Here is a 17,277-nt window from a genome sequence, read left to right as displayed (position 1 = left end):
AGAGGGCTGAGAACACACCCTTGTGGGGCTCCAGTGTTGAGGATCAGCGGGATGAAGATGTTTCCTACCCTCACCACCTAGGTGCGGCCCGTCAGGAAGCTTAATGAAGATTTTGGAGGGTACTATGGTGTTAAATGCTGAGCTGTAGTCAATGAAGAGCATTCTTACATAGGTATTCCTCTTGTCCAGATGGGTTAGGGAAGTGTGCAGTGCGATTGCGTCGTCTGTGGACCTATTGGGGCGATAAGCAAATTGGAGTGGGTCTAGGGTGTCGGGTAGGGTGGAGGTGTTATGGTCCTTGACTAGTCTCTCGAAGCACTTCATGATGACGAAGTGAGTGTTACGGGGCAATAGTCATTTAGCTCAGTTACCTTAGCTTTCTTGGGAACAGGAACAATGGTGGCCCTCTTGATGCATGTGCGAACAGCAGACTGGGTTAAGGTTTGATTGATTGATTATGTTCGTAAACACACCAGCCAGCAGTTCTGCACATGCTCTGAGGAAGCGGCTGGGGATGCCGTCTGGGCTGGCAGCCTTGCGAGGGTTAACTAATTTAAATGTTTTACTCCCGTTAGCTGCAGTGAAGGAGAACCTGCAGGTTTTTGGTAGCGGGCTGTGTCAGTTGCACTGTATTATGCTTCCTCAAATAAGTTTAGTTTGTCTGGGAGCAAGACATCGTGGTCCGCGGCGGGTGCTGGTTTTCCTTTTGTAGTCCGTGATTGTCTGTAGACCCTGCCACATACCTCTCGTGTCTGAGCCGTTGGATTGCGACTCTACTTTGTCTCTATACCGACACTTAGCTAGTTTGATTGCCTTGCGGAGGGAATAGCTACACTGTTTATATTTGGTCATGTTTCCGGTCACCTTGCCCTGATTTAAAAGCAGTGGTTCGCACTTTCAGTTTTGCGAGAATTCTGCCATCAATCCACGGTTTCTGGTTGGGGAAGGTTTTAATAGACGCTGTGGGTAAAACATCACCGATGCACTTGCTAATTAACTCGCTCACCGAATCAGCGTATTCGTCAATGTTATTGTCCGACGCTATGCAGAACATATCCCAGTCCACGTGATTGAAGCAATCTTGAAGTGTGGAATCCGATTGGTCGGACCAGCATTGAACAGACCTGAGCACGGGCTCTTCCCGTTTTAGTTTCGGTCTATAGGCTGGGAGCAACAAAATTGAGTTTTCAGATTTTCTGAAAGGAGGGCGTGGGAGGGCTTTGTATGCGTCGCAGAAGTTAGAATAACAATGATCCAGGGTTTTGCGAGTCCGGGTCGCGCGTTCGATATGCTGATAAAATTTAGGGATCCTTGTTTTTAGATTGGCCTTGTTAAACTCCCGAGCTACAATAAAAGCAGCTTCAGGATATGTGGTTTCCAGTTTCCATACAGTCAAATGAAGTTTTCAGGGCCGTCGTCTGCTTGGGGGGATAAACATGACTGTGGTGATGATCGAAGAGAATTCTCTTGGTAGATAATGCGGTCGGCATTTGATTGTAAGGAATTCTAGGTCAGGTGAACAAAAGGACTTGAGTTCGACTCGTTAATTAGAAGGCGTACACCCCCGCCCTTCTTACCAGAGACATGTTTGTTTCTGTCGGCGGTTGCGTGAAGAAACCATGTGGCTGTACCGACTCTGACGTATACTGAGTGAGCCATGTTTCTGTGAAACAAAGCACATTACAATCTCGGTCTCTCTGGACACGAACCCTTGCTCGGATTTCTTCTACCTTGTTGTCAAGAGACTGGAAATTGGCGAGTAGTGTGTTGGGGGACGCACGCGTTTAACTAGGCGTGTGTGTGTGTGTGTGTGTGTGTGTGTGTGTGTGTGTGTGTGTGGGGACGCACGCGCTTAACTAGGCGTGTGTGTGGGGACGCACGCGCTTAACTAGGCGTGTGTGTGGGGACGCACGCGCTTAACTAGGCGTGTGTGTGGGGTGACGCACGCGTTTAACTAGGCGTGTGTGTGGGGTGACGCACGCGTTTAACTAGGCGTGTGTGTGGGGTGACGCACGCGTTTAACTAGGCGTGTGTGTGGGGTGACGCACGCGTTTAACTAGGCGTGTGTGTGGGGTGACGCACGCGTTTAACTAGGCGTGTGTGTGGGGTGACGCACGCGTTTAACTAGACGTGTGTGTGGGGACGCACGCGTTTAACTAGACGTGTGTGTGTGTGTGTGTGTGTGTGGAGACGCACGCGTTTAACTAGACGTGTGTGTGGGGACGCACGCGTTTAACTAGACGTGTGTGTGTGTGTGTGTGGGGACGCACGCGTTTAACTAGATGTGTGTGTGTGTGGGGACGCACGCGTTTAACTAGACGTGTGGGGTGGGGGGGGGGGGGGGGGGGCACGCGTTTAACTAGACGTGTGTGTGTGTGTGTGGGGACGCACGCGTTTAACTAGACGTGTGTGTGTGTGTGTGTGTGGGGACGCACGCGTTTAACTAGATGTTTGTGTGTTGACGCATGCCCCCCCCCCTCTGGCAACAGCCAGTGAAAATGCAGCGCGCCAAATTCAAAACAACAAAAATCTCATAAATTAAATTCCTCAAGCATACAAGTATTTTACACCATTTTAAAGATAAAATTCTCGTTAATCCTGCCACAGTGTCAAAAAGGATTTACAGCGAAGCACCACAAATGATTTTTAGGTCACCACCAAGCCACAGAAAACACAGCTATTTTTCCAGCCAAAGAGAGGAGTCACAAAAAGCAGAAATAGAGAAAATGTATCACTAACCTTTGATCTTCATCATATGACACTCATAGGACTTCATGTTACACAGTACATGTATGTTTTGTTTGATAAAGTTCATATTTATATAACAAAATCTGCGTTTACATTGGCGTGTTACGTTCAGTGGTTCTAAATCATGCGGGGATTGTGCAGAGAGCCACATCAATTTACAGAAATACTCATAATAAACATTGATAAAGATACGACTATTATACATGGAACTTTAGATATACTTCTCCTTACTGCAACCTCTGTCAGATTTCAAAAAAACTTCACGGAGAAAGCAAACCATGCAATAATCTGAGTACAGCCTTTAGACAACAAAGCAGACAAAAAGATACCCGCCATTTTGGGTAGTCAACATTACTCAGAAATAGCATTTTAAATATTCACTTACATTTGATGATCTTCATCAGAATGCACTCCCATGAATCCCCATTCCACCATTAAATGTTTGATTTGTTTGATAATGTCCATCAGTTATGTCCAAATATCTTCTTTTTTTAGGGCGTTTGGTAAACAAATCCAAAAGCGCATTCAGGTCGCGCCGAACGTCGGACGAAAAGTTCAAAAGGTTCCGTTACAGCCCGTAGTTTGGCATGTTTCTTAGTATGGAATCAATCTTTAGGATGTTTCTAACCTAAATCTTCATTAATGTTCCAACCGGACAATTCCTTTGTCTGTACAAATAAAGTGGAACGTAGCTACCTTTCACGTGAGGAGTGCCTGTGGCACTCTGCCAGAGTGCCTCAGAGCCCTTATGAGCCCCTCCATTAGAGTAGAATCCTCAAAACAGGTTCTCAATACTGTTGAAATCTAGTGGAAGCCTTGGGAAGTGAAACGCAACTAATATCACCCTGTATCTTCAATGGGGGCTGAGTTGAAAAACTACAAACCTCAGATTTCCCACTTCCTGGTTGGATTTTTCTCAGGTTTTTGAGTTGGCCATTTGAGTTCTGTTATACTCACAGACATTATTCAAACAGTTTTAGGAACTTCAGAGTTTTCTATCCAATACTAATAATAATATGCATATATTAGCATCTGGGACTGAGTAGGAGGCAGTTCACTCTGGGCATGCTATTCATCCAAAAGTGAAAATGCTGCCCCCTATCCCAAAAAAGTTAACTAGACGTGTGTGGACGCACGCGTTTAACTAGACGTGTGTGTATGTGTGTGTGAACGCACGTGTTCAACTAGGTGTGTGTGATTGCCAGGGAGGGCTGTGTGTGTAACAATTAGTATTCTCTCTGTACAGGAAGCAGTGTCCTCTGAGAGGGTGATTGGTGTTGTTATTATTACAACAGTACACATTGTATCAGGACGAGGTCTATTGACAGACACAGGCCTCCCTGGCTTAATTTCCATATGAGATGTTTTATTCCAAAGGCTCGTTTTAATTTCATATCCTCCCTTTGTGAAGACCGACTCCTCATCCCTCCTGCTCTGAATGTGACCTCCGTATGTTGTCTTAACTGTAATTATAGCACTGCTGCCTTGACTGATTAGTTGTCAGCAAGCTCTTGAATTGCATCTTAATTCCTACAATGAAAATACGTTTTGCTAAAATAATGACGATTGCCTGTGTTAGCGTTGATCTGTAAGATTAATGTGGTAGATGTGTCACTCCTGTAATTGCTTGCTCCCTGAGGTGAGACCTGTTCCTTTTGATGTTTCAGCAGCTGCCTTTTACTTTAGTGTTTTCAATCTTGCTTATGTGTTCAGAAATGTTGAACAAAAGTCTAGGGCAACAGTAAAGTATTTGGGGCCTGTGTTCACCTCCTCAGTCTGATCTCCACAGAATCAAGAGAGATTAGCTACAGTAGGTTGGGCCCTGATGTTCTGCTGACCATATGACCTGACCAGGATAATCTTAAACCCCAGTTATAGTCTACAACCATCTCTACGGCTACAACTAGGGCCTGGTAAAGGTAGAGCTCTGATCCTTTCGGAGCAATAACACTGATTTCCCATCAACCCTCCCTTTTTCTTGTCCTGCAGGATCATGTTGAAACAGAGAAGCTGCTGGGCAGAGACAACGTGAACCAGGAGGCTCTTCTCTCTTACGCCCGGGAGGCGGCCGACTTTGGCACCAACTACCAGTTGCCCTCTCTAGACTACGCCATCAACCACTGCAGCCAGCCCGACGTGGCCATGTTCGACTTCACCTGCATGTACGCCTCGGAGAACGCAGCTCTGGTCAGGGAGAAGTACGGACACCAGCTACTTGTGTCCCTGGTGGGGGACAGTCTACTGGAGGTGAGTCGGGGGGGGGGGGGGGCTGACTTCATACTAGATGTTGTACTGTTATGGGTAAAATGTATACACACAACTAGGTTGCATTAATTTGGATGCACTGTAGAAAAATGTAGCAGAAAACAAAGACTCATTTCTTATTGGACAACATCAGGTTTTTCCTCTGTTTGGTGCCTAATAAATATGACGCAGGTATAGATCACTGTTCATTTAATTTCTCGCTCTAGTGCCAGTCGATATTTAAAGCTTTGCCTAAATGCCCCAAGTCACGAGCCAACAGTAGATGTGTTGTATGTGCAATTAAATCCTGTTTCAACTTGTTTGAAGAAACAAATGTGGGAATGGTTTTCTGGGGATTGTTTTCCTTTGAGAAGGTTCCAGTAGATCAGATGAGCATGCTTTTCCCAACACATTCCCAATTGGCAGATTCTGAACATTTCTAGTTTGCTTATTGTCGCTCAACTACTGGTGTGTCTCCTGAATGCATTGACCCTGTACATGTTCTCTTTCTCTAGCCCTTCTGGCCCATGGGGACTGGCTGTGCTCGAGGCTTCCTGGCTGCCTTTGACACGGTGTGGATGGTGAGGGGCTGGGTGCAGGGCAAGACCCCCCTGGAGATCCTGGCAGAAAGGTACTACAGTAGGCTGAGGGATGTGACTGAAGTAATATGGAAGTCCACACACAGACCTAATGGGATGAGCTTCAACTGCTTCATCCATAATGATGAGAAACTGGTTTCAGGAACTGAAAAGATTGCTGTCAGGTGTCTACATTGAAATTAGGATTAGATCCATGTTACAGGTTAGTGAATGTTTGGTTGTCCTATTAGTGGACCTTAAGGGGATTGTTTTAATTGTATTATTAAACAGAATGGTGGTGTTTACTGTTCCCCAGTGTAACAGGTCATCTGTTTGTCTTTTAACAGAAAATGAATGATCATCTTCTGTTACGTTTGTAGGGAGAGTCTCTACAGGCTATTACCCCAAACAACGACAGAGAACATCTCAAAGAACTTTGAGCAGTACACCATTGACCCGGTAACACGGTACCCAAACCTCAACTCCAGCTGTGTCAAGCCACATCAGGTCTGTCTGAGATGGAGAGTACCTCACACTTTAAACAGGTTGTTTTATTTAGAACAGTTGACATTAACATGCTTGACATGTATTGCCATTTTCATGTTAAAGAAACTCATCACGCGAGCTCTTTCTCTCTCAGGTGTGTCACCTGTTCATAGACGGGCAGCAGAACTCCTATCCTCTGGAATGCTGTGGACCTACACATAGATCTGTCAGTCTCTCCAGACGGGGTGAGTCTTGCGGAAACAGACTGACCACAGTCTGAGACCTGTCATTTCTCAGGCCTGTCATCTCTGACTAACTCATGTCTGATGCATCATCCTCTAATCATATCACAGGCTCAGACACAGCCAGGATATAGAAATACAATTACGTCTGCAGTTCCACCCATCGTGGATCATTGACTTGAATGGGAACGTCCATTCTACAGGTAGCCTAGTGGTTAAGAGCGTTGGGCTAGTAACCGAAAGGTCGCTGTTCAGTCTGCTAGGGGATTCGAACCAATCTGTTGATGTTTCCTTGAGCAAGGCACTAAATGCTAATTGTTCTGGATAGGAGTGTATGCTAAATGACTCAAATGTAATTGTATTTACATGGCGCAGGAGCTGACCGTGAGGATCGGTCATTAGGACTTAATGGCTCCTCGTGACGGTCTATTGGTACTCTATCTCGTTGTCCAATAAACTTGTCTCAGCTGACAGTTCAGCCATTGTTTCTTTTATTATCACAGTTACAGGCTGGTACATTAAATAGGGTCAAACATGCCCAACAAAAGTGTGTGCTGGCCTACATTCCCCTTCCCTCATACTCCCTTAACTTTGAGTTTATTACACCACTGTGATGTCTATGAACTGTAGCCTGGTGTGTTTATCTTTCTCTGTGGGGTTTGTTATTTGGTGAGGATGTATTGTGATTGGTTGACCCCTCTTCTTCCAGAGTCAGACATCCGGCCAAGCCGCCTCCTCACCTGGTGTCAGAAGCAGACTCTGGGTTATAGAGGCGTGGACGTCACCAACCTCACCTCCTCCTGGAAGAGTGGCCTGGCGCTCTGTGCTCTTATACACCTCATCCGACCTGACCTCATGTGAGAGAAGACACATGTATATACACTGCTCAAAAAAAATAAAGGGAACCCTAAAATAACACATCCTAGATCTGAATGAATGAAATATTCTTTTAAATACTTTTTTCTTTACATAGTTGAATGTGCTGACAACAAAATCACACAAAAATGATCAATGGAAATCAAATTTATCAACCCGTGGAGGTCTGGATTTGGAGTCACACTCAAAATTAAAGTGGAATATCACACTACAGGCTGATCCTACTTTGATGTAATGTCCTTAAAACAAGTCAAAATGAGGCTCAGTAGTGTGTGTGGCCTCCATGTGCCTGTATGACCTCCCTACAACGCCTGGGCATGCTCCTGATGAGGTGGCGGATGGTCTCCTGAGGGATCTCCTTCCAGACCTGGACTAAAGCATCCGCCAACTCCTGGACAGTCTGTGGTGGATGGAGCGAGACATGATGTCCCAGATGTGCTCAATTGGATTCAGGTCTGGGGAACAGGCGGGCCAGTCCATAGCATCAATGCCTTCCTCTTGCAGGAACTGCTGACACACTCCAGCCACATAAGGTCTAGCATTGTCTTGCATTAGGAGGAACCCAGGGCCAACCGCACCAGCATATGGTCTCACAAGGGGTCTGGGGATCTCATCTCGGTACCTAATGGCAGTCAGGCTACCTCTGGCGAGCACATGGAGGGCTGTGCGGCCCCCCAAAGAAATGCCACCCCACACCATGACTGACTCACCGCCAAACCGGTCATGCTGGAGGATGTTGCAGGCAGCAGAATGTTCTCCACGGCGTCTCCAGACTCTGTCACATGTGCTCAGTGTGAACCTGCTTTCATCTGTGAAGAGCACAGTGCGCTAGTGGCGAATTTGCCAATCTTGGTGTTCTCTGGCAAATGCCAAACGTCCTGCACGGTGTTGGGCTGTAAGCACAACCCCCACCTGTGGACGGCGGGCCCTCATACCACCCTCATGGAGTCTGTTTTTGACCGTTTGAGCAGACACATGCACATTTGTGGCCTGCTGGAGGTAATTTTTCAGGGCTCTGGCAGTGCTCCTCCTGCTCCTCCTTGCACAAAGGCGGAGGTAGCGGTCCTGCTGCTGGGTTGTTGCCCTCCTACAGCCTCCTCCACATCTCCTGATGTACTGGCCTGTCTCCTGGTAGCGCCTCCATGCTCTGGACACTACGCTGACAGACACAGCAAATCTTCTTGCCACAGCTCGCATTGATGTGCCATCCTGGATGAGCTGCACTACCTGTGTGGGTTGTAGACTCCGTCTCATGCTACCACTAGAGTGAAAGCACCGCCAGCATTCGAAGGTGACCAAAACATCAGCCAGGAAGCATAGGAAGTGGTCTGTGGTCACCACCTGCAGAACCACTCCTTTATTGGGGGTGTCTTGCAAATTGCCTATAAATTCCACCTGTTGTCTATTCCATTTGCACAACAGCATGTGAAATTTATTGTCAATCAGTGTTGCTTCCTAAGTGGACAGTTTGATTTCACAGAAGTGTGATTGACTTGGAGTTAGTTACATTGTGTTTAAGTGTTCCCTTTTATTTTTTTGAGCAGTGTACAGTGTATACACACACACACACACAGTCGTGGTCTTATCGCCATCATCAAAGCACACACTGATTATCATCTTGTCTGTGACCATGCACTTACTTTGGTTCTGTCACATGTTATGCTGTTAAATGTCAACAGTGACATTGATTATACTGTTGACAAAAGTTCTGTTAAACTAAATGTGTGGGACTCGAGTTACAAACTGTCCTATATGTCCTGAACTTTGTAGGAAACAGCTAGATTTGTCTATGTAGAGAAATGGCCTAAACCACACAAAGGAAAGAGCATTTGGTTATCATATTGCACTCCAAATGTTTATAAAGCATTCAAACTTACAGCATTAGATACTGACGGCACTTATGAGGAGCTCCATGCCTTGAAATGGTTTACCTAAATGACAAATGGGGTTTATCCCCTACGCTGTGTCAAATGGGTCTCATCCCTTACGCTGTGTCAAATGGGTCTCATCCCTTACGCTGTGTCAAATGGGTCTCATCCCTTACGCTGTGTCAAATGGGTCTCATCCCTTACGCTGTGTCATAATGGTCTCATCCCTTACTCTGTGTCAAATGGGTATTATCCCTTACGCTGTGTCAAATGGGTCTCATCCCTTACGCTGTGTCAAATGGGTCTCATCCCTTACGCTGTGTCGATGCAGTCAGAGGGCTGGGGGTACAGTCGTGATGACCTCATCCCTCTGGCTCTAGCTCCCAATTGGGTAATCCCGCCCACCTTCCTTTCTGTGTCACCGGTGTATGTGATTGGACAGTTTGTTCTGAATTAAACCCTTTTATTGAAAGGAAACATGTTCATAACATTACTAGGGCTGTTGCGAAGGGCCTTAGATCTCACCTTTTCAGTTCCCCTTTCATCGCTCTGTTCTGGAAAACAGAACGATTATAAAATGCATCATTAAACCAACATTCTCACTTCATTGGGGAAACAACTTTATTGAGATCTTTAAGGATGTAAACCTGATGCCTCATTTCTTTCACTCTCTCCAACCTAGTGACTTTGACTCCCTGAATGAGGAGGACTCAGCCAAGAACAACCAGCTGGCCTTTGACATAGCAGAGCGTGAATTTGGTATCCAGCCTGTGACCACGGGGAAGGAGATGGCTCTGGACCAGGACCCAGACAAGCTGATGATGGTGCTGTACATCTCTAAGGTTTACGAGATGTTCCGCAACTCACCTGCATCCATCACTGGTAGGCTGCTGTTCTGAGTCGTTCTCTCACGTCTCATCTGATGCCACAGTACAACACACTTCCAGAAGTAGCTACTGCACACACGGCCCCTGCTCAAGAGTCTACTTCCTGAAGCGTCAGAAATGTAAACTCCATGCACAACAGTTACATAACGGTACCCGATATTCCCATGTTACCTACCATACTACATATGGAAAATAATGTTGCTATAATGCCTACTATGCTCCATAAATTACTCCATAACTGTGGAGTTTTACTACTTCTAAGGTATGCTATATTTCAGTTACATGCAGTATTCTGAAGGTTAGATTGAGGTAAGCTTCAATACATAATGAGGATGGTGTGTGACTGAACGGTTATGACTTTGCGTCTGTCATGGTAGGATAGGATTGATTGCATGTTACACATACAGTTGAAGTTGGAAGTTTACATACACCTTAGCCAAATACATTTAAACTCAGTTTTTCACAATTCCTGACATTTAATCCTAGTAAAAATTCCCCGTCTTAGGTCAGTTAATATCACCACTTCATTTTAAGAATTTGAAATGTCAGAATAATAGTAGAGAGAATGATTTATTTCAGCTTTTATTTCTTTCATCACATTCCCAGTGGGTCAGAAGTTTACATGCACTCAATTAGTATTTGGTAGCATTGCCTTTACATTTTTTTACTTGGGTCAAACTTTTTGGGTAGCCTTCCACAAGCTTCCCACAATAAGTTGGGTGAATTTTGTCCCATTCCTCCTGACAGAGCTGGTGTAATTGAGTCAGGTTTGTAGGCCTCCTTGCTCGCACACGCTTTTCCAGTTCTGCCCACAAATGTTCTATAGGATTGAGGTCAGGGCTTTGATGGCCACTCCAATACCTTGACTTTGTTGTCCTTAAGCCATTTTGCCACAACTTTGGAAGCATGCTTGGGGTCAATGTCCATTTGGAAAACCCAATTGCGACCAAGCTTTAACTTCCTGACTGCTGTCTTGATGTTGCATCAATATATCCACTTCATTTTCCTGCCTCATGATGCCATCTATTTTGTGAAGTTCACCAGTCCCTCCCTCACCAAAGCACCCCCACAACCTGATGCTGCCACCCCCGTGCTTCACGGTTGGGATGGTGTTCTTCGGCTTGCAAGCCTCCCCATTTTTCCTCCAAACATAACAATGGTCATTATGGCCAAACAAAACTATTTTTGTTTCATCAGACCAGAGGACATTTCTCCAAAAAGTACAACCTTTGACACCATGTGCTGTTGCAAACCATAGTCTGTCTTCTTATTGCGTTTTGAGCAGTGGCTTCTTCCTTGCTGAGCTGCCTTTCAGGTTATGTCGATATAGGACTCGTTTTTTACTGTGGATATAGATACTTTTGTACCTGTTTCCTCCAGCATCTTGACAAGGTCCTTTGCTGTTGTTCTGGGATTGATTTGCACTTTTTGCACCAAGGTGCGTTCATCTCTAGGAGACAGAACGTGTCTCCTTCCTGTTTATACTTGTGTACTATTATTTGTACAGATAAATGTGGTACCTTCAGGCGTTTTGGAAATTGCTCCCAAGGATGAACCAGACCTGTGGAGGTCCACAATTTACTTTCTGAGGACTTGGCTGATTTCATTTGATTTTCCCAGGATGTCAAGCAATGAGGCACTGAGTTTGAAGGTAGGCCTTTAAATACTTCCACAGGTACACCTTGAAATACTTCCACAGGTACACCTCCAATTGACTCAAATTATGTCAATTAGTTTATCAGCAGCTTCTAAACCTTTATTTTAAAGACACACTCAATTTAGTGTATGTTAACTTCTGACCCACTGGAATTGTGATTAAGTGAAATAATCGGTCTGTAAACAATTGTTGGAAAAATTACTTGTCATGCACAAAGTAGGTGTCCTAACCGACTTGCCAAAACTATCGTTTGTTAATAAGAAAAGTGTGGAATGGTTAAAAAAACAAGGTTTAATGACTACAACCTCAGTGTATGAAAACTTAGGATTTCAACTGTACATGTAGGCCCCAGTTCAGGTCACCTCACGCTCATGGTAATAATAATGCCTCTGAGATATATGGCTGCCTTTATAGAATACAGAAGGCGTTATGGCATGTCATTCAAAAAAATACTAATGATTTAGCCAGATAATTGATTATTTGGGGGGAACTAATTGGTAATGCCCTCACAATAGTCTGACACTTGATTAATCATCTTGAACCAGTTTCCAACTGGGGATACTGTAGTCTTGTTTGTGCTTTTATTTTCACTTTTCTCTATCTGGTTACCCTCTTGATTTGGCTTGACCTGGTTTGGATGGTTTAATACAGTATGTTTATTATAGTATATCACGTATCAAAATGCTCATTACAACACGCTGCTATGATTTGTTACAGGTACAAGAGAAACGGATGAAAACAATGAGGACTATTCGTCCGAGTCTGCAAACTCAGTGTACAACTTAATGAACCAAACACAGCCAAGAAAGAGGATCCCAAAGGTAACATGAGCTCGCTCGCTCCATCTCCCTCTCGCTCGCTCCATCTCCCTCTCGCTCGCTCCATCTCCCTCTCGCTCGCTCCATCTCCCTCTCGCTCGCTCCATCTCCCTCTCGCTCGCTCCATCTCCCTCTCGCTCGCTCCATCTCCCTCTCGCTCGCTCCATCTCCCTCTCGCTCGCTCCATCTCCCTCTCGCTCGCTCCATCTCCCTCTCGCTCGCTCCCTCTCGCTCGCTCCATCTCCCTCCCTCTCGCTCGCTCCATCGCCCGCTCACTCCATCTCCCTCCCTCTCGCTCGCTCCATCGCCCGCTCGCTCCATCTCTCTCCCTCTCGCTCGCTCGCTCCATCTCTCTCCCTCTCGCTCGCTCGCTTGCCATCTCCCTCTCGCTCGCTCGCTTGCCATCTCCCTCTCGCTCGCTCGCCATCTCCCGCTCGCTCGCTCGCCATCTCCCTCTCTCTCGCTCGCTCGCCATCTCCCTCTCTCTCGCTCGCTCGCCATCTCCCTCTCTCTCGCTCGCCCGCCATCTCCCTCTCTCTCGCTCGCTCGCCATCTCCCTCTCTCTCGCTCGCTCGCCATCTCCCTCCCTCTCGCTCGCTCGCCTTCTCCCTCTCGCTCGCTCGCTCGCCATCTCCCTCTCGCTCGCTCGCCATCTCCCGCTCGCTCGCTCGCCATCTCCCTCTCGCTCGCTCGCCATCTCCCTCTCGCTCGCTCGCCATCTCCCTCTCGCTCGCTCGCCATCTCTCTCTCGCTCGCTCGCCATCTCCCTCTCGCTCGCTCGCCATCTCCCTCTCGCTCGCTCGCCATCTCCCTCTCGCTCGCTCGCCGTCTCCCTCTCGCTCGCTCGCCATCTCCCTCTCTCTCGCTCGCTCGCCATCTCCCTCTCTCTCGCTCGCTCGCCATCTCCCTCTCTCTCGCTCGCTCGCAATCTCCCTCTCGCTCGCCATCTCCCTCTCGCTCGCTCGCTCCATCTCCCTCCCTCTCGCTCGCTCGCTCCATCTCCCTCCCTATCGCTCGCTCGCTCCATCTCCCTCCCTATCGCTCGCCATCTCCCTCTCGCTCGCTCGCCATCTCCCTCCCTATCGTTCCATCTCCCTCCCTCTAGCTCGCTCCATCTCCCTCCCTCTCGCTCGCTCCATCTCCCTCCCTCTCGCTCGCTCCATCTCCCTCCCTCTCGCTCGCTCCATCTCCCTCCCTCTAGCTCGCTCCATCTCCCTCCCTCTCGCTCGCTCCATCTCCCTCCCTCTCGCTCGCTCCATCTCCCTCCCTCTCGCTCGCTCCATCTCCCTCCCTCTCGCTCGCTCCATCTCCCTCCCTCTCGCTCGCTCCATCTCCCTCCCTCTCGCTCGCTCCATCTCCCTCCCTCTCGCTTGCTCCATCTCCCTCCCTCTCGCTCGCTCCATCTCCCTCCCTCTCGCTCGCTCCATCTCCCTCCCTCTCGCTCGCTCCATCTCCCTCCCTCTCGCTCGCTCCATCTCCCTCCCGCTCGCTCGCTCCATCTCCCTCCCTCTCGCTCGCTCGCTCCATCTCCCTCCCTCTCGCTCGCTCGCTCCATCTCCCTCCCTCTCGCTCGCTCGCTCCATCTCCCTCCCTCTCGCTCGCTCGCTCCATCTCCCTCCCGCTCGCTCCATCTCCCTCCCTCTCGCTCGCTCGCTCCATCTCCCTCCCTCTCGCTCGCTCGCTCCATCTCCCTCCCTCTCGCTCGCTCGCTCCATCTCCCTCCCTCTCGCTCGCTCGCTCCATCTCCCTCCCTCTCGCTCGCTCGCTCCATCTCCCTCCCTCTCGCTCGCTCGCTCCATCTCCCTCCCTCTCGCTCGCTCGCTCCATCTCCCTCCCTCTCGCTCGCTCGCTCCATCTCCCTCCCTCTCGCTCGCTCGCTCCATCTCCCTCCCTCTCGCTCGCTCGCTCCATCTCCCTCCCTCTCGCTCGCTCGCTCCATCTCCCTCCCTCTCGCTCGCTCGCTCCATCTCCCTCCCTCTCGCTCGCTCGCTCCATCTCCCTCCCTCTCGCTCGCTCGCTCCATCTCCCTCCCTCTCGCTCGCTCGCTCCATCTCCCTCCCTCTCGCTCGCTCGCTCCATCTCCCTCCCTCTCGCTCGCTCGCTCCATCTCCCTCCCTCTCGCTCGCTCGCTCCATCTCCCTCCCTCTCGCTCGCTCGCTCCATCTCCCTCCCTCTCGCTCGCTCGCTCCATCTCCCTCCCTCTCGCTCGCTCGCTCCATCTCCCTCCCTCTCGCTCGCTCGCTCCATCTCCCTCCCTCTCGCTCGCTCGCTCCATCTCCCTCCCTCTCGCTCGCTCGCTCCATCTCCCTCCCTCTCGCTCGCTCGCTCCATCTCCCTCCCTCTCGCTCGCTCGCTCCATCTCCCTCCCTCTCGCTCGCTCGCTCCATCTCCCTCCCTCTCGCTCGCTCGCTCCATCTCCCTCCCTCTCGCTCGCTCGCTCCATCTCCCTCCCTCTCGCTCGCTCGCTCCATCTCCCTCCCTCTCTCTCGCTCGCTCCATCTCCCTCCCTCTCGCTCGCTCGCTCCATCTCCCTCCCTCTCGCTCGCTCGCTCCATCTCCCTCCCTCTCGCTCGCTCGCTCCATCTCCCTCCCTCCCTCTCGCTCGCTCGCTCGCTCCATCTCCCTCCCTCCCTCTCGCTCGCTCGCTCCATCTCCCTCCCTCCCTCTCGCTCGCTCGCTCCATCTCCCTCCCTCCCTCTCGCTCGCTCGCTCCATCTCCCTCCCTCCCTCTCGCTCGCTCGCTCCATCTCCCTCCCTCTCGCTCGCTCGCTCCATCTCCCTCCCTCTCGCTCGCTCGCTCCATCTCCCTCCCTCTCGCTCGCTCGCTCCATCTCCCTCCCTCTCGCTCGCTCGCTCCATCTCCCATCTCCCTATCGCTCGCTCGCTCCATCTCCCATCTCCCTATCGCTCGCTCGCTCCATCTCCCATCTCCCTATCGCTCGCTCGCTCCATCTCCCTATCGCTCGCTCGCTCCATCTCCCTATCGCTCGCTCGCCATCTCTCTCTCGCTCGCTCGCCATCTCTCTCTCTCTCGCTCGCTCGCCATCTCTCTCTCGCTCGCTCGCCATCTCTCTCTCGCTCGCTCGCCATCTCTCTCTCGCTCGCTCGCCATCTCCCTCGCTCGCTCGCCATCTCCCTCTCGCTCGCTCCATCTCCCTATCGCTCCATCTCCCTCTCGCTCGCTCCATCTCCCTATCGCTCGCTCGCCATCTCCCTCCCTCTCGCTCGCTCCATCTCCCTCCCTCCCTCTCGCTCGCTCCATCTCCCTCCCTCTCGCTCGCTCGCTCCATCTCCCTCCCTCTCGCTCGCTCGCTCCATCTCCCTCCCTCTCGCTCGCTCGCTCCATCTCCCTCCCTCTCGCTCGCTATCTCCCTCCCTCCCTCTCGCTCGCTCGCTCCATCTCCCTCCCTCCCTCTCGCTCGCTCGCTCCATCTCCCTCCCTCCCTCCCTCTCGCTCGCTCGCTCCATCTCCCTCCCTCTCGCTCGCTCGCTCCATCTCCCTCCCTCTCGCTCGCTCGCTCCATCTCCCTCCCTCTCGCTCGCTCGCTCCATCTCCCTCCCTCTCGCTCGCTCGCTCCATCTCCCTCCCTCTCGCTCGCTCGCTCCATCTCCCTCCCTCTCGCTCGCTCGCTCCATCTCCCTCCCTCTCGCTCGCTCGCTCCATCTCCCATCTCCCTATCGCTCGCTCGCTCCATCTCCCATCTCCCTATCGCTCGCTCGCTCCATCTCCCTATCGCTCGCTCGCTCCATCTCCCTATCGCTCGCTCGCCATCTCTCGCTCGCTCGCCATCTCTCTCTCGCTCGCTCGCCATCTCTCTCTCGCTCGCTCGCCATCTCTCTCTCGCTCGCTCGCCATCTCTCTCTCGCTCGCTCGCCATCTCTCTCGCTCGCTCGCCATCTCCCTCGCTCGCTCGCCATCTCCCTCTCGCTCGCTCCATCTCCCTATCGCTCCATCTCCCTCTCGCTCGCTCCATCTCCCTATCGCTCGCTCGCCATCTCCCTCCCTCTCGCTCGCTCCATCTCCCTCCCTCTCGCTCGCTCCACCTCCCTCCCTCTCGCTCCATCTCCCTCTCGCTCCATCTCCCTCTCGCTCCATCTCCCTCTCGCTCCATCTCCCTCTCGCTCCATCTCCCTCTCGCTCCATCTCCCTCCCTCTCGCTCCATCTCCCTCCCTCTCGCTCCATCTCCCTCCCTCTCGCTCCATCTCCCTCCCTCTCGCTCCATCTCCCTCCCTCTCGCTCCATCTCCCTCCCTCTCGCTCCATCTCCCTCCCTCTCGCTCCATCTCCCTCCCTCTCGCTCCATCTCCCTCCCTCTCGCTCCATCTCCCTCCCTCTCGCTCCATCTCCCTCCCTCTCGCTCCATCTCCCTCCCTCTCGCTCCATCTCCCTCCCTCTCGCTCCATCTCCCTCCCTCTCGCTCCATCTCCCTCCCTCTCGCTCCATCTCCCTCCCTCTCGCTCCATCTCCCTCCCTCTCGCTCCATCTCCCTCCCTCTCGCTCCATCTCCCTCCCTTTCGCTCGCTCCATCTCCCTCCCTCTCGCTCCATCTCCCTCCCTTTCGCTCGCTCCATCTCCCTCCCTTTCGCTCGCTCCATCTCCCTCCCTTTCGCTCGCTCCATCTCCCTCCCTTTCGCTCGCTCCATCTCCCTCCCTTTCGCTCGCTCCATCTCCCTCCCTTTCGCTCGCTCCATCTCCCTCCCTTTCGCTCGCTCCATCTCCCTCCCTTTCGCTCGCTCCATCTCCCTCCCTTTCGCTCGCTCCATCTCCCTCCCTTTCGCTCGCTCCATCTCCCTCCCTTTCGCTCGCTCCATCTCCCTCCCTTTCGCTCGCTCCATCTCCCTCCCTCTCGCTCGCTCCATCTCCCTCCCTTTC

The 17,277-nt window shown here is 50.9% G+C and overlaps 1 protein-coding gene across 3 annotated transcripts in view; it reads left to right on the top strand.

The window, feature by feature from the left end:
- The window catches only part of LOC139374564 (microtubule associated monooxygenase, calponin and LIM domain containing 2b), a 95,917-nt gene that overhangs the window by 34,446 nt on the left and 44,194 nt on the right, over positions 1 to 17,277 (top strand). For all 3 annotated transcript variants that reach the window (XM_071115578.1, XM_071115569.1, XM_071115562.1), the window contains exons 8-14: positions 4,738 to 4,995; positions 5,508 to 5,623; positions 5,951 to 6,077; positions 6,211 to 6,301; positions 7,008 to 7,155; positions 9,725 to 9,924; positions 12,304 to 12,407. In XM_071115578.1, coding sequence (XP_070971679.1) covers positions 4,738 to 4,995; positions 5,508 to 5,623; positions 5,951 to 6,077; positions 6,211 to 6,301; positions 7,008 to 7,155; positions 9,725 to 9,924; positions 12,304 to 12,407 — 1,044 coding nt within the window. The remainder of the gene's footprint in view (positions 1 to 4,737; positions 4,996 to 5,507; positions 5,624 to 5,950; positions 6,078 to 6,210; positions 6,302 to 7,007; positions 7,156 to 9,724; positions 9,925 to 12,303; positions 12,408 to 17,277) is intronic.

The sequence above is a fragment of the Oncorhynchus clarkii genome, chromosome 2 (assembly GCF_045791955.1).
Source record: "Oncorhynchus clarkii lewisi isolate Uvic-CL-2024 chromosome 2, UVic_Ocla_1.0, whole genome shotgun sequence".
Classification (NCBI taxonomy): Eukaryota; Metazoa; Chordata; class Actinopteri; order Salmoniformes; family Salmonidae; genus Oncorhynchus; species Oncorhynchus clarkii.
The sequence above is the reverse complement of the archived record's forward strand: the minus strand, read 5'-3'. Positions and strand labels throughout refer to the sequence as shown.